Source organism: Erithacus rubecula (assembly GCF_903797595.1).
Source record: "Erithacus rubecula genome assembly, chromosome: 1".
In the NCBI taxonomy this organism is placed as follows: Eukaryota; Metazoa; Chordata; class Aves; order Passeriformes; family Muscicapidae; genus Erithacus; species Erithacus rubecula.
This window is the reverse complement of record NC_136658.1, coordinates 80,855,010-80,878,150: the sequence shown is the minus strand read 5'-3', so window position 1 is coordinate 80,878,150 and position 23,141 is coordinate 80,855,010. Positions and strand designations below refer to the sequence as shown.

Sequence of the window (23,141 nt, the reverse complement as noted above, 5' to 3'; positions counted from 1 at the left end):
TGGTTAAATTGTCATCACTGAGTTGTAAGGTAGGTGAGAGAGAGAAAGGAATTAAGACACTTGACAACAAGGATTTCTGCTACACACCTGAGTCTCCTAAAGGAAAAGAAAGGCCTGGGATAGATGCATAATTCCCTGTGGCTATACAGCAATAAGTCACTTCAGTGAGCTCTGTTCTTTGGGAAGGACAATAAGAATGTGAAAACCTGGAGAGACACTCTGAAGCTGAATGGGATTTATGTGCTCTTGGAGAAAAGCCATTCTGTCCCAAGGATAATCATCTTTAGCCCTGCCTTAACAGGAATTCCTAACAGGCATTCTGTCATGTGGCTCCCAGGCTTGGGTATATCTCATCAGATATGAGACATCTTGTCTTCTCATATCACTAGATAGGAGAAAACCCAAGCCAAATTAATCCTTGAGCTGCATTTATTATTTAGCCCCCCAAAATATATATTTCTCCATTATAAACAAGTGCTTTCTTCTTAAAAATGCCTAATTCAATGACAGATTGCAAGGGGAAACAAGAATTCTCCTCAGATCACCTGGAAAATTTAATGTCTTGAATCACACCAAGCCATAATGCCAGGTTATGTATTTCAAGTAATGTCTGACATATTGTAACCAGCTGTTATGCAAGCAGTGATAATTCCTTCAAATGTAAAGGAGTTTCTGAATTTGGCATCATCCATTGTCACCTCAGGTGGTTCAAAACAAGATTGAAAAATACAGAAAGGAGCACCATTTTAACTAAGAATACTAATCTAGGTATCAATCTGTTCTAGCAAAGCACTACATTTGGAAGTCCTACTAAGGTGGCATCTTATTTAAAACATATTAGGCCAGATTTATATCCAGAGAAATACACAATAAAAAGAAAAAGAAAAAAAAAAGAAAGAAAAAAAAAAGAATCATGTATAGTTGAAGGATGTAAATACATAGAAAAATGCTTAGAGAAGTCAGTCATTGTAGTTTATGGACTCTCTTGTTGCTATTTGGTGTGATGCATATCTTCCATACTGCTTGTCTACTAAATCCCTTTTCTTGGGAGCATTCATGTCACAAAGCTATGGAAGGGAATTCAGAAGCTTGTGTTCATGCTGTGCTTGTTATAAATGTCAGCTACCACAGCATTTGACTTCAGCTGCATTTTTTTATACTTCAGCAATCATCAGGATCATCATGATGGTATAGTTTTGATGGGCATGTGGATTTTCTCTGCATCAAGCATCTGTATCTACGTAGGAAACCTATTGCAGCCCCTGGATACAGAGGCTGAGTGATTTCTGTAGTAATTCAAATTGAGATTGATGTCAGGCTCCCTGGGCAAGCTGCCTGCACAAGTATGGAAGAAGGAATAGGGAGAGCAAGAGCAAGCTCAGCATAGCCACATTTCTGTATTCCACCCCTGGCACAGGGAGCACCCACCAACACACCTGGTGTGTCAAAAAACAGCAGATTTTAATCAGAAGTACACATGGCTGCTTTCTCAGCCAAAAGGGGAACTGGATCACTTGTTGTTTTAAACAGAGTTTTAATTGAAAAATTAGCAGTGATAACTGGAAGGAATTTCCCCCTTCAGTCCTTTTCTTACATTTTATACAAACTCTGCTATAAGCAGTCAACATTAAGGTTTAGGCTTGGAATTCCATTCTACAATTAAAATGTACTTTGTATTACACTTACATACAGCACCTAGGTGAAGAAACCTGCTAGGCAGCCTGTGTAGCAGCATCAACATCTACCTTTCCATATGTCATAAATCAATTTTAAAATGCATCCAGTTTTGAAGGGTTTTGTTTGGCTTCATTATAGCACTGATGAGCAGCAGATGCCAGCTCAATATAAGATGCTGGGTCTGAAAAAGTAAATTTTCACTCTCAAAATTCCCTTGGATTCTGTGCAGTTGCAAAGGAAACATGCCTTATGAAATCTCTCCATATCTTATTTAACCATTATATGTAAGACTTATATATAAGTCTTTAAATTACTTACCAATATCTTGATCTCATCAAAAAGGAGAAATATACGCCCAAAGTAATTGTTCAGACACTGGACAGCATTTTTTAAAGAGAAGCAGATTAAAGGGTCTCCAGCCACCTGAAGCATTTGCTCTACCAGGGGAAAAAAATAAAAAGCTATGACTGTCTTTTCATGTAGAGGGAGGACATTTGCACAGAGTCCTCTCACATGTGCCATCATGTTCTGAAGTAAGTACTGCAGCTAATTTAGTGTCTCTGACATGCTAATTAAACATCTCTGGAAACATGAGAAATATGTACTTTTAATAATATGATGGCTTTGGGGCTCAAAATAGTTAAGTATCACAACAGGAAGTACTGCAGAGTGAATGGCACTCTGTATAGAGTGATCAGGAAGAGAGGAAGAGACTGAAATTTTTTAAAGGCAACAGTAAACACTTAAAATATTGGGCACCACACTTGTGCTTTCAATAAGGTAAATGAAGCAGAGAGAGCATCCCACCTTCTCTCCACCACTGCACCAGAGAACACACAGGCAATTTCTCTGTGTCACCCCATTCCCCAGCATGTCACTTCTCTGATTCTTTGCACCCAGACATGGGGGTGGTGAACTGAAGGGTGACTCACTAAGTTATACAAGTCTATTGATCAGAGGGGGAAAAAAAAAAAAGGAGAAATATAAAGTGGAGGTGGTGCTTTCAGGAGACAAATACTTTTACATCCTATCTCCTGTGAAAAAAGCTCATGTTTTCTGAGTTCAAGCAATTGGTTTCATATGCCATTCAAATTTGCCTGTCTATGCTGCTGATGACAAATGGGAACTTCAGCCCTCATTTCACTACAAGACAAGAAGAGGGTTACTGCAGTGATGGAGGGCTGCCTCATTTTTTGCTTTGCTGTGTGACTGTTATTTCCTTCAAAAGTTTGTTTTGCCAAGCCAGCTGAAAAGCTAGGACAGTTGTTATACTGTACATGTGTTTATTTAGACTGCCAGGTTAACTTCTATGGGAGAATTTTTTCAGAAATTAGTGAGACGTGTCACAGGTCATATAATTTCTGTGCAAAGTATGGGGACCTTTCTGTGAAAGGTATGGGGACCCTGTGCAGGCAGCCCTGTGCAGAGGAAACAAGAAACTGGGCAATTTGGAGAGGGCATTTTGTACAACTATATGCTTCTGTAATGAGTGGTTGGTGAAGCTGCTCCCCTTTTGTCAGAGAGAGGATCTTTTTATTGCTACTAGAAGTGACTGAAAAACAGCTTCAGACCTGTCATTCAATAAAGGGAGCTCTTACTTTCCAAATATTGAAAACTTTTTTGTTCCAGGAATCTTCTAATAGGTGCTCGCAGGTTTTCAACATATTTAGATTCCAGCTGAAATTTTATTCTGTTCCTTTGTTAGTGGTGTTCAGTTTCAAGGAGAAAATTGCAGCCCCCTGTGCCCATACTCGTGCATTAATATAAGTCAAAGAGCTTACTCTGGGAAGGTCACTTGCACTGGGGTTTCTAACCCATCAAGAGAAGGAGACAGATGAGAGAAAAAGAGATAATTAAAACATCCACCTCTTCCAAAATGCTTTAAGGGAAAGGCAATGTTATAGGGTATTAAAATAATCCAGGACTAATATATAAAATAAAGACAGAATGCCTATCTAGCCTAACAGGGTTAAGGTAATGAGATTGGAGAAGACCTGGTGGCAACAGTGATCTGGGGCACTGTTATTATCAGTGATCTTCAAAGGAATGTAATTGGCATGAAACCACAGCAAAGTCAGCCATTCCAATTGAAAAATCTATGCTGGCTGAGAAGCAGAAAGCTGTGTCCAGAAGCCACTGTGATGACAGATTTTTGCCTGCTGGTAGGCCTAAGGATGAAATCCTCTGCTTGTCAGAGTCCTTGGGCAAAGCCATTCAAGCAGTCTAAGGCCCATTTAATATGGCATATGCTAAATCACTGGCTGGTAGTAAGGGAAAGGTCTTTTGGAGGGATGCTAAAATAAGTAGTGCTGCTGGAGATATATGTGATGAAGGCAACACAAAGGAAATGGCATATTACAGACAATGTCAGGAGATCTGCTGAGACTTAAAATTGAGACTTTGAGCTCCACAGCACATATGTCATTAGGATTGGATGATCCCACATACCTTTTTAAGAGCAGGTGCTCTGTTCCCCTCCCATTTTTTTTGTGGAAAAAGTCCTCTCAACCCATTGGATTAGTGCAATGTCCAGAAGTTCATAAGACTGCAACCTTTTCCACCTTGAGGGGTATTATAACAAAATGTATCTCTTATTTGGGACCTCTTTTTAAAGAATATATAATATCTGAGACTTACTTTCTTCTGTCAAATTACAATAAAATTGGGGAATGGGTGCAAAATTTATTGCAGCAGGGACAGATAACATGCATATAAACACAGACGATGAATGTAATTACATAAGCCTCATTGCCTAAGCAAACCAAGCTAAAAAAGATTTAATTACTGTTACTTGGTCAAGAGACACATGAAGCAAAAGCTGCTGATGTTTTGATTTTATGTCTGGTTTTTTGTTTGTTTTTTTTTTTAATAGTTGTCAGTATGATTTATATAGGGCCTAGAATAGCTGTGCACTTTTCAGAACAGTGTTCAGACTAGTGCTGGGATACAAGAAGAGTACACAACAATGAGGAACTTGGGAAGAAACTGAAATTTCAGCTATCCCAAAAAGTCAATTCCCAACCCACCCCCAAAAATTTTCAAGTGTAGGATCTTGCCCAAAGAGTCTCAATGTTTGATAATGGTGATTTGGTATTGTTTCTTCTTTTTTTTACTTCCTAAGTAGAAACACACAAGCCAAAATTTTTAAAAAGGGTTTTCCATGAGCTGGATATACAGATAGTATTTTCTTTCAGAAACATGGGCACAAATTTTTCAGGAGCAAAGGATTCTGACAGACCCTGGCAACTGCTTTGTGAACCTGGCATTACTGTCATTTTCACTGCCACAGAACAGGCTGTTTCACTGTCACTCATCCAAGGGACAGAAAGCACCTTTTTCTGGGACAGAGCTGCCAGGCTTGCAGGCATGCACCCTGGACCACCCTTGTAGTGATAACATTTTGTGTGATGACAGCAGCCTGATGCCCTGGAAGGACTTGGGGGAGCCATAGGCTCAGGAGGATTCAGGGCTATTGCAGGCAGGTGTGTTCTATGTTGGTACAAAATTCTAATGCACTAGAGCCTTATCAGAAAACGAGGCAGCACAGAACTATGTATGGTAGGTGTGTAGATTCAGATTTTATCTGCTTCTGAAAATAGGTATTGAAGAATTTGATACTTACTGGTTAACTGCAGGCAAAGCTCTCCATGAACCTACGGGCTAAGAAATAGTGCACCCCAAAGAAAATTGAGATGCATGAGGGAGGCAGAGCTGATATCTTTTTTCTATCAGGATAAAGGATCAGTGAGCTGGCTTCTTCAGTTCTACCTCCACCAGAACTCTTCAATTTTAGGGAATTAATGGATCATCTGAGGAGATTTAGATCATGATTAGAGTCTGGGACCAGAAAATGCAAAAGAAACACTCAGAAGACTCAGAATTTACCCTGTTGTGTACTGTAAGATACTGAGATTTACAGTCACTCTGGGAATCTGGAGAGAACAGTAATAGAGCATGACTGCTTAGAAGTTTTAGCAAGAATGTTTTAACTAAGCTAAAGTAAAGCTAATCAAAATAAATTTCATGTGCTTGAAATAACATATCTGAGAAAGAGATTAAGGCATTGAGATACACAGACATGTCACAGAAAGATCAGTGTGACCAATAGATGCATCTCAAAAGGTGAGAAAATTACATGAAGGATACTTGGACTGGTGCAGTACACAGGACTATCATCTAATTTCCATCAGCAGTGTCCTTTCTCAGTTTTAATAAAATTTGCTGTTTAGTTTTGAATTTATGCTACAAATTATTTTATTCTCTGAAATGGCAGTACTCAAAAACCCCCCTGTGTTTTCCATTTGGAGTGTTCTGTTGTTTTACCTCTTGCTATTCATTCCTGATACACCCTGAGAAGATCTGTGTAAAAGTCTTGTATATAATAATCTTGTATTGAAGTCTAATCCATAACCTGCTTCCATTAATGCTGTGTTGACTGAGAATAGTGTATTTCTGATGGTTTTGTAAAGTCATGGGCTTTGCTGATGCAGCTTCTGTGAAGCCTGTAATGGGTTTCATGACAATTCAGAAAAAATATTGTCAACAGCTAAATTTTCATTTTCATGGGTCTGAAAATGTACAGTTCAGGCTGGTCCCAAAATATATGGATTATGCAAGCTAAATATCTAGCTACAATGATTTCTGTAATTGAAATTGGATAGAAAATTTCTATGTGGGGGACAGTGTGGATAGATTGTAGTTTCTAACCCAAGAAGTTGGACACTGAAAAATAGAGCTGCCTATAAGTTGTGAATACAAATTTTCTATCTATACATTATTATTATTAATTATTACTTTATGAAGTCTTCCTATCCATCTTTAGAAATGCTGCTAATAGATGTACCTCTTCTAACTGCACTCATACTTAATCATACTGATTATTGAGTAGCACTTGGAAGATAAGGATTAAGCATGTTTAGAATAATCCTTAAATACTCTCAGATGCACATGAGAAACACAAAACAAGTCCTCATATCAAGTGTTCAAATAAAAAGATTAGTTAGATTACTTGTCAGTGGGAGGAAGAAGCCTGTAATTAAATTATGTTCTCTCTGTCCCAATCTGCATGGACTAAAAAATTTCACAGGTGTACTTTCTTTCATTTCCTGAGCTATATAAAGCTGTGTTGTTTACTTTACTTGAGCTCTGAGTCTTCACCAGAATCTCTGCTTTTTCCTTATATATTTTCAGATGAGCCAAAACACATTTTCTCAGCACTTTGCTTACCAAAGCAATGCATGAAGTAAACAATGTTATCTTTCTCATCAGGGTAGTCTTAAAGGAAATTTTAGTAATCCTACATGGAGGATACAGTTAATTACTGTAATTAAATGGGTAAAGACAGGATTATTTTATCTTGTAGTATCCATTACAGTTGAAACTGATACTGAACATTAAAGAGGTATTTTAATCCAAAATACATATATTTGTGCTAAAGAACTTTGATGGAATTTACTTCATTAAACTTGCACAGCTATTTTGCCCCTAATTTTGAGGTGGCCTACATAATCAGTAAGGAAAAAAAAAATACTTTAAAGGCCTTTAGAGAATGATATTCAGCTCCTGCTGGGGTGTTTGAAATCAGCTGACCAGCCTCTTTTGGTGGCACTGCAGTCCATCCCTGTAATAAGAAATTTAAGTGCTTGCTTTAGAAAGTCATTGTCACTAAGCATATTCAATAAAAGTGCAGTTTAAATAAATGGAAAAGGGAGATTGTGTTCTGGCTTTAGAGAATGTGAGCAGATCAAAGAATTGAAGATTTGACAGATACTCTTTTAATAAACTGGAGTTCATGTTCTCCTTTGACTATTTTATAGCTCTGATTTCTAAACTGTCCCAAGCAAGCTTGGTTTTAAATTTTCATGCTAGGACCTTCAACTTTCCCTGATTTATAAAAATATTTTTCATCTGCTTTATTGAAATAATGCTGTCTTCCTCTTTTACATAAGTCTGAATTAAGAGCCAACTGCTGGTACAGAAAATTGTGAGTGATTGACATCACCTATATCTGCCTGAGATGCTACTTCAGTATGCAGTCACTCAGACTTTGCACATCTCAGCAAAAATTCTGGAAAGCACCTCAAAAGTTTCACACTCAGCACAAAATTCGTGTTGAAATGCACATGAGAAAATCTTGCACTTAGCTGGAGGTTCTTCAAAAGCCAGTTATAAACTAAAAAGAAATCATTTTTTCTCTTCTCATTTGAGCTCATGCAGTCAGCCAAGCACAATATTTTAGCTGCTAAAATATTCATTTTGAGCTGTTTGTTTTCCATTACAGAACTCAATGTACATATTTAGTAGTGCAGTAATGAGTCTGATCTCTCAGCAGTAGCACACAGTTCTTGAATTCTCAGCATCATTCAGGCGTTGTTGTAGGGCACGTGTAAAAGAAGGGAGATTGAGATGAAATGAGATGAGATGAGATGAGATGAGATGAGATGAGATGAGATGAGATGAGATGAGATGAGATGAGATGAGATGAGATGAGATGAAACTGCCACCTCTGTGAATCTCACCCTAAATCCTGTGGAGCACAGCAAGTGCTCAGGTGAAACCTCCCATCTCCATGCAGAGCTGGCCACGGTGTGTAAGACCCAGGGCAGGACAAAGCAGCAGCACAGGACTCCAGCAGATTCTCAAAGGCCACCTCTTTGCCACACATTTCTGAAAATGTCCTTTTACTGAGAATCACCATCTCAAGTCTTGCAGCCAATAAAAATGTGAGACTTGGAATACATTACCAGAAGTTTTGTGAACCGCATTATGAATACAGTCTATTTTTTGTCTGTAAAGAAAGACACACATTTGTGAAGAAACACCAATCAAATAGCAATGTTAGCCATGAAAAATAACTAACACGGAGCTAGAAACTGAAATTCTGTCTCTTACTTGCTTATTTGTTTATAAGAAGAAGATTTCTAAATACATGGAGAATAGAACATGTACATATTCCAGAATCATTCAGATCTGAAGGCAACTTGAGCTAGGAAAACTGCTTTCTGGACTTTCATTCTTCCCTGGAAGGGGTTTGTATTGAAGAAAACTGAGGGCAAAATCTTCACATTGTTCCATTCATAAAAGAATGGGAAGTTGAGGTGAAGTATCCATTCCACAAAAAGCATAAAGAAGACTGCACATGAATAAGCAAACTTTCTGTCCTCAGTACTCTGATCTGTGCCAGAATTCTACCCTTAGAACAGATACAATTTATATCCAACAAGCTAGACCTGAAATCAGCCCATTTACTGTTAGTGATGTCAGGCAGGGGGATAAAATATGGCTAAATCAGAAGAATCTGAACATTTAGCAGGTGTTTTAGTTACCAGTAAATTAATTTGTGAAAGAAACTTCTGGCCAGAACAATGCAAGTGATTGTTGCAAATGAGGCTCCTGAAAATTGCCTTCCAGATGAAACTGTTAGCAAGCAGTAAAAATAAGTATATAGATAAAAATACATATAAAAACCTCAATACAGGCTATAAGATGAGACTGTTTTTTCAGTTTTAGTTTTGGTGGTGTTTTTTTTTTTCAGAAAATATGAAGGCATTTTCAAAACAATAGAAAGGTGGAATTATAAGGACAATATGTGATAAAACCAACCATTTTCCAACACCAAATCACTCATGATACTACTGGTGAATAAATCAGAATGGAAATTGTTTGGTGAGCATAAGAATAGAGCAAAAAGGTATGATGATGCAACAGGATTGCCTTAGCTTCTGAAGGTAATTTCAAACTACTCTACCTATCCTTTAGGATCTGATAATTGCAACAGGGAGTTTTTACTGCTAGGGCTGTGTGTGACAAAATCTTAGCACCCCCATGTGAGATGTATCTGTTAGATTTTAGAAGACAGCACAAGGAAAAGCCACATCTCAAAATGTCATCAAGAGAAAACCTCTCTCTTTTCAGTCCAATTATGTTCATTTTTCCCTGCCTTATTTCCCTTCTCATTTTCACCTTTCTATTCTCTGTTTTCTCTGAGCAAAAATTTTAATTTGTATATGATTAGCAAGGAAATTATTACTTCCTACAAAAGCTGGTTCACAGAAAATCCTTGTTTTGGGAACTACTTCTGTGACAGCAACACCTCTCTTTTCCTTCTTTCTATTATGAAGGCCCAAAAGAAGAATTGATGCCACAAGTTCCTCCCAAAAGCTAAGATACCATGTAATTTATCAGTAAATCACGTCAGTGATTCTACACTTCTATCAAATAGGGAACTAGTCCCAGGTAAGGGATAATTATCATTACTGTTAATGATAGTTACTGGATTCTCTAGTTCTTTATCAGAATGGTATTACAGTCATATTAAAGCAGACCTGTGGGTAGAAAAGCTATCTTCAATGGGACATGTATCCTTTAACTTCAGGGCAGTATTAGATCCATTAATCTGCAGTCATGGTGATGTTGGTTGATTTTTTTTTTTCATGAGCTAATGTACTGTTAATGAGGTGTCAATTACTGATGCAAGCAAACAGGGCAAAGAATAACATTTCTAATTGCTGTAGTTGTCACCTAAGTGCAATTATCTACTACTGCTGAAATAAATCACTTAGGATTAAAAGTTGTCTTTACAAGATTCACATTTATCTTTTTTTATTGTTCTTACCATAGCTGCTTTTCAAGTACCTCATCCTTTCCTTTTCCCTTTCCCTTTCCCTTTCCCTTTCCCTTTCCCTTTCCCTTTCCCTTTCCCTTTCCCTTTCCCTTTCCCTTTCCCCTTCCCCTTCATTAGTGGATAGAGAGATGTCAATATGCATTAAATTATGAGTATTGTTTTCCATAGATCTTAAGTAAACTTTTCCTACGTCTGTTTCAGTCTGCCCTGAAGGGTTCCTCCTGGAGAGACATAATGAGTTGTCTATACCCTATTTTTTATTTTGTTTTATTTTAAACTAATTGAACTGAAACTTTGTTCTTTCTGCCATCTAGCTGTGCTTAATAAGTTCATACAATCATGAAATCTAAGGTAATGCCAATTTTAATAGGAGAACTTCCAGGACTCTCCTACTTTAAAAGCCTTCTGAGAACAAACACCCAACAGATATAGGAACAGTTCACTGAGAAACCTCTTCCTCCAAACACAGAGAGGTTTGGATTAAAATTCAGTTTGCTCACCAACAAAGAGGCAATTATAAAGACTGCTAACAAGAAAAAAAAGCCCAGGCAGATTTTGTGGAAGCATATGATTTGTCACTCACAACATGGTACCAGAGAAAGGTGCATTTGTGGACTTCATTATCCTCTCCTGACCCAGGCTGTGTTGACAGAGGTCTCCCAATTAGCCTGAAGCAGAGTTAACAAGGTAGCATCCAAGGAGGCAAAGTGTTTCTGGCTGTAGGGTGTAAAGAGCTGCTTATTCTTTCCCTCTAATTGGAACAGAGCATCCTCCCTCTCCTGACCCCCTTCCCTGGCAGCACCTGAATCTACAACACTCCCTCCATGCCCACGATGTAAACCCCAAGAACTCACTGGTGGCAGCAGCTCATCTTTCAGATCACATTTCCCACTGACTTGGAGTCTCTATCTGGAACCCATGGAAAAGCAAACCCTTCCCAGAGTCCAACTACATCTTTCAAAAACATACTCTTGTTACAAGCATCAGCTCCTGGCAGATACTTAACAAAACCAATACTTTCCTTCGTGCTTCCCCCACATTTTCAGCTTTGCTGCTGCTTTCATTAGCTCCTTGTTGCATACTCTGAGCACACAAATTTTTGCAAGGCTAGGGAGGAGCCTAATTGCATTAATCTTTCTGCTGTAAGCCAGTCTACCTGCGTTACATGTGAATGCAAACTGTGGGGAGCCAGCAGTGAAATAAATGTATTTCACACAGTGGGTAAAGTATGTCTGGAGAGATGAAAGATGTTATTTATTTTTTCTATGCCTCTCTTTTCATGTCTTGGATGCTTTTCTGTGAAAAAATTTTTAGCTCTTCAAATGGTCTCTGTCCTTTTTGACATGATGTCTTTTCAGCTATCTTTCCAGCTCTATTCACTTCCCAAAATAGCCACATTATCACACAAAAGAAAGTGAAGCAAAGACATCAGACACTGATCTAAGATGTCCAGATCAGCAACAGCACTGGGGAAATCAAGGTTAGAGGCAGTATGCACAAACAGACATCAATTTGTCATATTACAAAAGCTGGAGGTTTTCCATCAGTGCTGCTTCCTGTAGCAAACATGCTTCAGGGCCACTTGATACGAATTCTCAAGGCAAGCTTATAGTTGCATATGCCTCTTATCCAGCCTGGTGATATTTTTGGCCTTGACCATTTTTTCAGCACTTTGATGGAGCCTTCTGCATAAATCAGTCTCCCTAAAAAGTGAAGCAGCATGAGCATGAAGTTTAAATATTTTTAACCTTCCACTTATAAATTATATGGTGGTGATATAAGAAGATCTGGTGACATGAGTCAAATTATTTCAATAAAAAAGGGCAAATACAGGAAAATCCAGAGAATCTCGAAGGTTGTCATGACAATTTGCCTTTCTGTTATAATAGTTTCACCTTCAAAAGTAGAAAAGCAAAAAGTAGAAAAGCAAAGTCATTATGTATGAAACTAAACAAAAAGCATTACATAGATACTTTCTCTTGAGCTCTTAAAGAAATAATCAAATTTGGTTTTAACCCAATTTTGCAAAAACATGATAGAACCATCTTACAAAAAGCCAGATGATCAGAGTGGTCTCTAAAAGTTGTTGATATGGCATATAAAAGATGCAGCACTGCCTACTAAACAATCTTTGGGCCAGAATGAAGGAGAATTTAAGTGAAATGATGGGAGGGAAAATGAAGTTGTTGAAGAGATTTTGTTTGAGAAGATCCTGAGCTGCAGGTTGCCAGAATTCAGATGGCTGTAACACAGAACACTTGGTTGTCTTCTTGCCATGCCATCATCCTTTCCCCTCTCACTGGCACCTACCTGCTAGAAGGCCTCCAGGACCTCCTGGAGACTTGCCCTGCTGCAGTGGGAATATTCTACATAACCTAAAGCAACTTGGCAGAAATATGTTCAGTGTGAATGACTTGAAGACACAAGGCCAAAAATTTAAGGTAATTTACTCTCATTTGTCATACTGGGAAAGTGGAAAGAAGCTGAACAGCAAGGGTTGAATCTTCTTGTGGAAGTAATGAAGTCTCCAGTTCTGATATTTGCTAAAATAAAATATTTAAAGGGCTGGAAACAAGTAGACTGTGTCCAAGAAATATTGAATATCATCAAAGAAGAACCATTATGAACCGTCTATTCTATAAGTTAAATTAATTCTAGGAGTCATATACTGTCCAAAGAGATGTGTTGCTCCTCCATAAAATTATTCTTTAAAATAATTGAAAAGTGAAGTCAGTCACCTGGTACCAGAGCAGAACATAATAGCAATTATTTAAGAGGTTGAAACAACTCCCATTGAATCTCTGGTACTTCTCTCTTTTGATGTTAGCAACCAAATATTTGTAAGAGCAGATCTTAGCAACTGTGGATTAAGGAACTATTGAAATACCTTCCTGAAGTCAGTTACTTTTGATTTAAGGATGATGAATAATACTGAAAGGAGAAATACTGTGAAACTGTCTGACCTTTCTTAGTTATAAACACAGGAAAAATCTTGAAGGATGAGAGTCTCATGAACTTGTTCATGACTACATGTTGTTCTTGTCAGGTTAACCAGCTATGCCTTGGTTAATATGACAGCAAGCTTTCAATAATGCTGACAGTGAGGTTTATTGTTTGTTTGTTTGTTTATGGTTTTTGTTTGGTTTGTTGTTTTTTGTTTTGGTGGGGAGGTTATGGGATGAAAAGAAAGGAAAAAAAACAGGAAGAAATTGAATTTGAGACTACCTGGCACAACTTTTTCAATGAAATTTGGGGAAAAGATGTAAAAACATCAGTTTGGATCACTTAAAAATCATGTATTAAAAAAATAAAATCTTTTTTACTTGCAAGATATTTGAAATATTTTTACTTACAATGATTGTAGTGAAATTTATCTGAGAAAAGGGACTCCATCTTATATAGCCTAATATTCAATCCAACACCACAACCCCCCACCCTGGTGCAAATGGAGGCCTTTTCCTCATCTTATTGTTTGTTACTTGGAAGAGGAGGAAATGTGATCAGAGGGCTCAGTCAAATAGGAGCCCCAGTCAAGAAGATTTCAGATCATTCAGGGCTATCTATGGCTTGGAGTCCCTGCAAAACTTGACTTCTTTCCGTATTGCTGCATCTTCTGACATAATCTGCCAGCCAAAAAAAAATTAACCTTTAGGTCAATCTCACAGACTTGCACAGCAGAATTGGCAGTGAAATCTATTTGGCAGCCAGAGTTCTCAGAGAGAACAGTGTTTGTTACTCAGCTGGGTCCTTCACAGGTTACTTCTTTATTTACATTGATGGAAAATATATGAATGTGACATTTTGAATTAACACGTAGTGATTTCTTAGTCATCTTTTTAGATTAGAACTAAGGGACCTTCTTGCTGTGTTAGTGAGAGGATAAATGAGGCCATGCACACCTTAGAGCAGTGCCCTGGCAGGGTGGAACCTTAAACAAGATTGAAAAGACAGACATAGGAGGAAGACATCAAGGAAATAGCACCATGACCAGAGAGGTTGTTTTGCAATGCAAATATAAAAATGTATCAATTTTCAATGAGGAAAAATAAATTAGTGATGTGACAATTATATTAACCATCTATTGTTGTTGTTAGACTTTTAATTTGCCTTGTAATCTACAGCTATTATATTAATGAGATGAATAAAAATTGATTGTATTATGCATTAGAGAACAATCCAATTTTAACTAGCATCAGTGGGCTGTTGTTTTCTAGGTGGTTTATTATTATGGTTTGGACTGGTTGAAGATTTGTTGGACATCGATTGGAAAATGCCATTCTCTAACAAAAAGGAAATTAAAAATTGGCATAAGAATTAATTGTGACCACTGAGTGCTAAACTGAAAAAGACTTTCAGAAGTTATTTCAGCAGTAGAGATCTGGTGATGCCTCATTAGCTACCCCAGACTTCAGAAGAAATATGTTAGCATAATCACTTTAAAATTCCCATGCTAATTAAAATTTTGCTTTCTTTTGCACTGTTTGTTTCTTTCAGAAGTACAGTAGCATCCCCCTCATTAGAACTGTTGCAACTTTTAAAGCAATGAATCCTTTTCAATTCACATCTTACACTGAGTTATTCCCCATTTTTTGCATTCTATTGGTTTCCACAGCTTCTCCAGAGCTTATGTAAAGCACCATACTTCTGTGTCTGGACCTCCACTTAGTCAACTGCACCTCTGAAGAGATATGTTCCTGACAGAATCAATCATATTTTTCCTATTGTTAAAAATAGTGATTGTGAAATCATTGAAAAACAATGATTGCTGGTATTATGACTCTATTTTTGTGAGTACTATGACTCTACCTTTGTGTGTCATACAACTCTGGCTGATGATGCCACTTAACTCACTGACAAAGCACCAGATCAGAAATTGAGGTGTTCCCAAATAGCACTGAAACAGTGAATAGATATTTTGCAGAATATTTTTTTCTGAAATGAAAAATATTCATGTGTGTGTGTGTATATATATTAATTTCTAGATGGCTATCCTAAAGAGGAAATGGTTTACAGATGGAGGAAAAATTCAGTGGAGGCTGCTGACCAGAAATCTTGGAGACTCTATCAGTTTGACTTTATGGGTCTCAGAAATACTTCAGAAATTGTGAAAACCTCTGCAGGTAAGAATGATACAAATGGTAGTGCTTTTTCTGGAATTCAGATTATTTAAAAATATTTATCCTTGTTTTGCTTTCATTCAAGTGAAAATTGATTTTAATATGTTCCAATGTTCATCTTAGAATCTGTAAAGTTCAGACCTCAGAAATATTGACTTTTTCTTGATTTTTGATAATCTCTACTCTTCTAGTGATTTCACAAACTGAGGAATAAATGTTTGCTTGATATGGCTGTTTGTTACAGGCTTGGAGTTACTCTCTGATTCTCATTCCTCATTTATTAAGCCACTCCTGCATTGAATCTGTCTTTACCATAAATTAAAGAGAAAGATTTTTAGCACAATAGTAGGTTAGTGAAATTAGACACTTTCTGTACTTAATAATTCAGACAATGGTTTAATATTTTTTCTCAACATTTCAAAGACATTCTCTCAGTTGATAAATGCCTTTGCTAGTGACCTTACCAAATGATTGCAGTTAGAATGTCATGATGCCTATTCTATTTCTTCAGAAATCTTGCTGTTTCTTATAGCACAGTAATATAGATAAAAAGTGTTTAAATGGGATACATTATTTGAACTGGATAAATTGAGGTCACACTGTGTCTAAACTTTATATGTGACTGCAGTAAACTCATAATTACCATGATTTGGTAATCTCACAGCTGCTAAGGGAATCTGCTAGAAGCAACCTTCGGCTTAACAGGTGGTGAATTTTTGAAAAAATCTGACTCTTTTTTTTTTTTTTTTTTTTTTAAAGGTAAGCAAAGCTAAGCTATTCTTTTAAAAACACTGTGAATAACATTAATAATTAAAAAATTATAAATCTTTGAAACTACTGCTGTTCAGTCCAGGCCCACTCACTAATATCAGCAATGAATTCTTAGAGCTAGATAGCAAATTCTATAATGAAAAGTCACTAAAGCTTTAGTGAATATTTTGAGATGGTGGTTTAGCAGGAGAAGATGCTGCAAAGAGCACACATGTGAAACTTGTATTTTGTATGGATACAAAGCCCTTTAATGTGCAAGTTACACAGGAATGCAAATTTCCCATAAATTGAATCAGATACAAACACTAAATCATTAAAGTATCTATGTATGTGGTTTAACCCCAGCTGTCAGCTTAACCACATGCAGCTGCTCACTCACTTTCTCTGGCAGGATGGGGGAGAGAATCAGAAGAATAAAAGCAAGGAAGCTCATGGGTTAAGATAAAGATAGTTTAATAGGGAAGGAAAAAGCTGTGCACCCAGGCAAAGCAAAATAAGAAATTAATTCACTGCTTCCCATGGGCAGGCAGGTGTTCAGCTTGCTCCAAGAAAACAGTGAGGTTGAAGCTGGATGATCTTCAAGGTCCCCTTCCAACCTAAAGCATTCTATGATTGCATGAAAAAGGATTACTGAGTTATTATTAATTTAACAGCAGTGTTTTGGTAAACAAATCTATTTAACTCTGCCAGGGCAAAACCATATTTTTAGAGGTCATATTTAAACAAGTGAATGGATAATGTGGAACAAAGAAAAACCTTTTTCCTATGTTCTTTATAGCATGTGCCCAGTTCTTACTAAGATGAGTGAGTTGGCACAATATTTTTGTATAATTGCTACTGAACTTAAGTTACTGGAACCACATGATATTTCTACTCTCCTATATGCACCACAGTGTCAGAAAGTTGTTGACAAACTGCAGCTTATTCAAATACTGAAAAATCAAAAACAACAAAAAAATCCCTGTCAGGAGATTGTGGCATCTAATGTGGAAGAAACAATGTAAAATGTATGTATTGTCACCTGGAGATATTAGGTCAGAAGAATGAGTTGTACATTTCATCAGTTATCTAAGAAAGGTGTCAACAAACATGTGAGAGATGTAAAAAATAAACCCCTGAGTTTGCACGAGGACCTGAGTTTTCAGAAAATAGACTATATTTTGTTACTCTATAGTACAAGGTAATTTCAAAGGCCAGGTTTACTGAATGTCAACAATATTTACTGTCAAGAGTAAACCAGGGCCAGGACTTGAGGAAAAGCAAGTACATAGGAAAACCTTGAGTATGCCCATGCTGTAGTGTAAGGAGTTCTGAAACAGAGGAAAAGGGACAGGACACAGTGTAATATGTCTCTGAAAAAAATTGAGGCAATTCTTTGACTACCTGCTGTGTCTAAATATATGTGAACAAATAGGATAAAGAGGCATCTGTACTCTGGAACATATCTATTTACTGAAGTAAAGCCATCCAAGAAGTTTGAGAATTAGAGAACCCACCAAGCTGCTGTTTCCTACTGTTTGGACAATCTGTGATAAAGGGAGGTGGCAGCTGCTTCTTCCAGGTGTCACATCTCCTTTGCAGCCGTGCCACGGGGGGCTGCAGGTGGCCAAAAAAGAGATGCCAAGTTTTTGCATTCAAGGCACCTGGAGAAGGAGACTGCCCTGAGGCTGCCCCCAGCACACTGTGGGTGTCCTCGAGTTCATGCTGCTCCTCAGAGAGAGCAGCTCCCACCCTAAGCTCTGGCCGTGAGGAAGCCCAAAATGCCCCAGCAGCCTCCAGCCCTTTGCAGACTCAGCACAGAAAGGAAAAGCAGCATTGTTCAGGGTGCTGCACAGGGATCATTCCAAATAAAAAGTTAGGAGAAGGGAAACAGGCTGGATACCAAGAAAAGCTGTCTGAAAAAGGTACTAAACATCATGTCTTCCTCCCAAGGGAAATTTGTGAAGTTACTATTACAGAGGGCATTTAAAAGCAGACTAGGCATAAGATGCAGGGACCAGTCCTGCACTAAGAGATGGATTCAAAACCTTAATTTCTTCTTTGCTTCTCACACCTTTCTGCTTGTTTATGACACTATTGCTTCTGACTAAATTACATCTATATTATGTGAGAGATGCTGCAGTGCTACCTTCCTACATCCAGCTTGGGGATCTCTTTTTATCTCCTGTTCAGCCATGTTCTGGGTATAATGAAGGTAGGTCACACTGACCACACAGCAACTTAATGCTGTTCTTCATTTGCATTATGTCCTTTCTTGGTAGTCATTTTTCGTGACAGAATTATTAGATTTAAGACTTGTCAGTGTTCTGCTTTTTTTATTTTTTTCAGTCTTTCCAAACCTTTTTCAGACATTTAAATAACCTTTATGTTAATCTATGACAATTTGAGAGGTATGTGAGTAGGAAGCCAGCTGTCACAGAGTGTATTTCAGAAATCTAAGCAATATGAAAAATGTCATCTTTTGCACTAAACTAGCAGTGGCTTAAATTATTGACACAGTGTTGTACTTTGCTCTTTTTTTACAATAAGCTGGCAGCCAAATAAAGTCTTCATTGCCACCAGGAAGAAGTGAACAGCTTTTTCCTGAGGATTTATTTTTTAACTTAATGCTAAGATATAAACACACAAAAATAATACCTACTGCAAATGGTGATTGCATGCAATAAACAGCAGAAATCACTGTGCTGGTAGTACAGTCATAAACCTTTATCTTGAACCCTAAGAAAGTTCTCACTGTCAGGTGATATCAAATTAATTCACAAATACTGGAAAATTCTGCTGTGGCCATCTGGCAAGATAGTCAGATACTGTAACAAGAGCACTTCCCCTGCTGCAATGTCAAATAAGGCTGACAAAAGTAATTAAAAGTGGGGAGCACTAAGCCACCTGTGAAAAGAAAGGACAAGCTGCATGTATAGAAAAAATGTGCAGATTTTAAAACTGCAAGTCAGCTAATGGAAAGGTGACCAGGACAACAGGAAAGGGAAGGATGTCATCTTTAAAAGCACTCTGTGTGTTTGTAGTAAACTTCAGTTTTCTGCGTCCTAGACATTACAAATACCCTTAAGGGGGGTGGTGGGGTGGGGCATGGGAAGAGAACAAAAACAAAGACCAGGAATAATCTACAATAGAATTATGGAGGACTCCACAATTAAAGCTTGTGGTCTGAGTTGTAGTGTTGCTTGCACTTTTCTGCTGATATCTCCCTCAAAAAGTCTTTTCATTTGTTTAAAACCACTCTTAGATATATACAAAACCCTTCTTTTCATTCACTTAAAAACTTCTTTGCATTATACAAGTGTTGTTTGTATTCTTCCTCAGATGCTTTTAGCCTGAGAGATTTTTGCAGTTCAAAGGGCCTTTGCATAAATGAGTTCAAGATAATTAATCAGAAATAGAAAACATCAATAAAAGAACCTTATTTTTTTAAAAAATATAGCTGATTATTGCAAATTATATATATGGAATCAGACAGAAAGCTCCATTTCATAGATTCTGAATTATTCCAGACATCAATATTCAAACTCAATAAATAACCATAATAACTGCCATAAGAAGGCACACCTTGGTTCACATGGTTGGGTGATGATTAGTGGAGTCTGCCTATCATACAACCTCTAAACGGTGCTTTATGTTTTGAAATTGCTGTTTCATTAAATACCTCAGCTTAAATGATGCTCTCAGCCCTGTATCACAGGGCTGCAAATCAAGGTTGATATCTGTTGTCACAGATTTAGATAAAGCTCTTTTGGGTCATGCCAATAACAACACAAATTAAAGTACAGATTCTGTTGCAAAGTACTCAAAACTAACACAGAACAAAATCAAGCAAACTTGTCTTCCAAAAAAATGCAAATATCTGCATACATATATACCTGTATGTATACATATATACATATATGGCTACTGGCAGAGAAGAGAGGGGACAGACATGTTTTTATAAGAATGCCAAACTTCACTAGGAGAGCCCCCATCAAGTCAAATGTGTCTTTGCAGCACAGAACACCAGCTACATCCTGGACTCCATCAAAAGCAACCCTGTCCCACCCCTGGGAGTGTTCAAGGTCAGACTGGATGGGGCTTGGAGCAATCTGCTCTAGTGGAAGGTGTCCATGCCCATGCTGCAAGACATGACACCAGATGATCTTTAAGATCCCTTCCAGCCCAAACCATTCTGTGATTGTGATTCTGTGGGTGAGCCTGAGACTCACATTAGTTGATGCTCCTTGGCTTTGTCAGAAGTCAACACACTCCCAAGACTTATCCAGAGGAAATGGTGCCCATGCCTTCCTATTCTGTTAGGTGTGCAAAGAACAGCTGACTTGGGAAAGCATTTCAAAATGGTCACCTTTGCTTACTATTTACTGTCCAGGGCTCCCAGATCACTTAGCTGTAGGCGCAGAGAGCCCACAAGAGGAACCCACACAAGGAGGCCAGATTGACCAGTGCCATTCCAGCCATCCCACAGGACGGTGTTAACAGGGCAGGACCACCACCCATCCCAACCATCAGACCCACGAGGAAAGGCCAGGGTCAGCAACAGGCAGCTGAACCCCTGAGCTGGAGGAAGAGGTTGCAAGAAAGGTGATAAACAAGGATTGTCAGAAGTTTATCAGTGAACTGCAACCTGCTGATGCCCTTATGGTCTTGACAGTGAGTGGAAAACATGCACAAAATGCCACAGTAACTGAATGTGACTACTCCATGCATACTTCTTCTTAATCTGATTCAGTCACCTCCTCATGTGCCAGATAACTCATCTAGAGATATTTATTTAATCTATATCTATAAAACTTACAGGTTTTAAAGCCATTGACTTTTTTAATGTGCCACTGAGTCTTGATGCCTCAACAGAGAGCTCTTGTCACCTCTGTTCTCCCCAGGACAAATGTGGATTTGAGGACTTTTTTCCTCAAATGCTAAATTCATTGGGATCAAGAAGACGCTACCTCAGTTTACTGTGTTGTACAGATTGTCTTTAACCAGGTGTCACCCTGAAGCAGACAGGTGGAGACTCAGAAAAATACAATGCACCATTTTAAAATAGTGTCTGTTTTCACTTAGATGGCATTGCAGGATCTTTGCCTCTTTCTCCACGGGTGTCTCATTGTCCTGGTTCCACATAGGACAGGGTTAGTTTTGCAGTGGCCAGGAGAGGCATGGCCATGATGTGGATGTTATTCTACAGCAGCTTCATTGGGTGGAGGGAAAGGGACTCCAAAAACACTGTAAAATCTAGAATGTTCATACAGTTTCAGATTACTTTGTGGGTAGCACCTGGATTTGAGCTGACTCTCTCATTCTTTGGCTGCTTTCAGAGAACAGAATAGTACTGTAAGTCTTTTGCCTCAGCAGAAATCCTGGAATGAGGGAATATCTCAGGACTTACTTCCTGATAGTAAATACCAAAAGAAAATTAGCCTGGTTATAAGAAGATTTAGCAATAATCTTTTTGTTGACAGGGTTTTTATCTCTGATACAGTATTTGGAATAAACCAAATCCCTTTTTTTGCAGAGAAATCAACAGTATTGACTTTTAAAAGACATTCATTCACATGTCAAACAGCAATTGATCAGTGTTAATATTTTGAATATTATGAAGTTTTTCTAAAAGAAGCTTCAGTTTTTATTTTTAACAGTAATTCATGTAATAGTCTGATAACTTTGTCATTAGCTACTCAGATTAGAAATTTAATAAATAAATAGGTCATTGCTAATAATACTTCTAGTCTATTAAAGCATTTTCCTATGTTGCTTGCAAGTTTGACAGACATTAATGGCAATAAAAACTTTTATGTTGCCCTGAAAATCCAGTACTTGCCCATCTTGTTACAAAACTCTCTCATAAAGTTCATAGTAAGACATCTTCTGAAAAGAGTGATTTATAACTGCATCAATAGCCTGCTGGAATTAATGGAACTTTTCCCTGGTGCTGGCCTGGGAGCAGATCCTGAAATGTAGAAGCCTGAAACTGTGTATTTAATGTGAGTATTTCTTTAGTCACTAGAAACTAGAGAAAGCTCAGCTTAATAATATGAGTGGGATAAATATAACATGCTCTAAAAACATCTTCCCTCTTCTTTTCACAAATAGTACAGCAGGTAACTAGAATAAGAGGGGTAGAGATAATATTAGTCCTCTCCATATTTTGTAAGTTCAGCAGAACTGCAGATATAACTTCTTTTATTCTTATGCTTTGCCTTGCAGAGACAAATGCTTAATGTCCTTTGTATTGGTCCTTACTGCAGCAAATGGTAAGAGATAAGAAGGAATAAGAAGTGATTTTACTTAGAACAAAAAAACAGACAATAGAAGACTTGGGGGCAAGTCTTCACCTACATTTTTTCTGAAGGGAAAATTTCAATAGGAAGCAATTTTCCCTAAAAAGATATCTAGTTGTCCTTGTTAAAGGACCTCAAGTTGTCCTTTTGAAAAGGCTTCCATATTGTATAGAAAAACACAGAGTCTTTTTTCCGTTGTGTTTTCCTTCAGCTGATGTTTTTATCTGATAGTTCCATCTTTTGGAATGTTTAGTATGTGTCTGACTTTAGGCTTTAAGGTTCCTTAATTAGTGTCATCATTAACTCATCAAGTGACAATGCTATATTTGTGGCTTCTCTCTCTACATGGAGTCCTGATCTCCTGCTCCCTTCTGCTGGAGCTACATAAATTTCCATTCCAGGATAGTTCACCAGGAGCAAGGCTGACTCTGTTCTCCAGTAACAATAAGCCTCAGGGGTTTATCCTGAGCTCCCCTCTGAGCTAGAAAGAGTGATTGGATATTTAATAGCAGTATGAAGAACTAAGAAAACCCCTGACAGAATTTAGCAGAAAGGCTAGCCAAGTCACTCACTTGAGAAATAGGGACTTTGGTCTCAAATGTCCTGGTGCTTTTACCAGAGATCACAAGGTAAAAAATAAAAGACTGGAATTGCTTCCATGTTTTGGTAGGA

At 37.8% G+C, this 23,141-nt stretch overlaps 1 protein-coding gene across 2 annotated transcripts in view; it reads left to right on the top strand.

The window, feature by feature from the left end:
- Window positions 1-23,141, top strand: part of GABRG3 (gamma-aminobutyric acid type A receptor subunit gamma3) — a 285,119-nt gene that overhangs the window by 220,552 nt on the left and 41,426 nt on the right. For both annotated transcript variants that reach the window (XM_079316769.1, XM_079316768.1), the window contains exon 6: window positions 15,283-15,420. In XM_079316769.1, coding sequence (XP_079172895.1) covers window positions 15,283-15,420 — 138 coding nt within the window. The remainder of the gene's footprint in view (window positions 1-15,282; window positions 15,421-23,141) is intronic.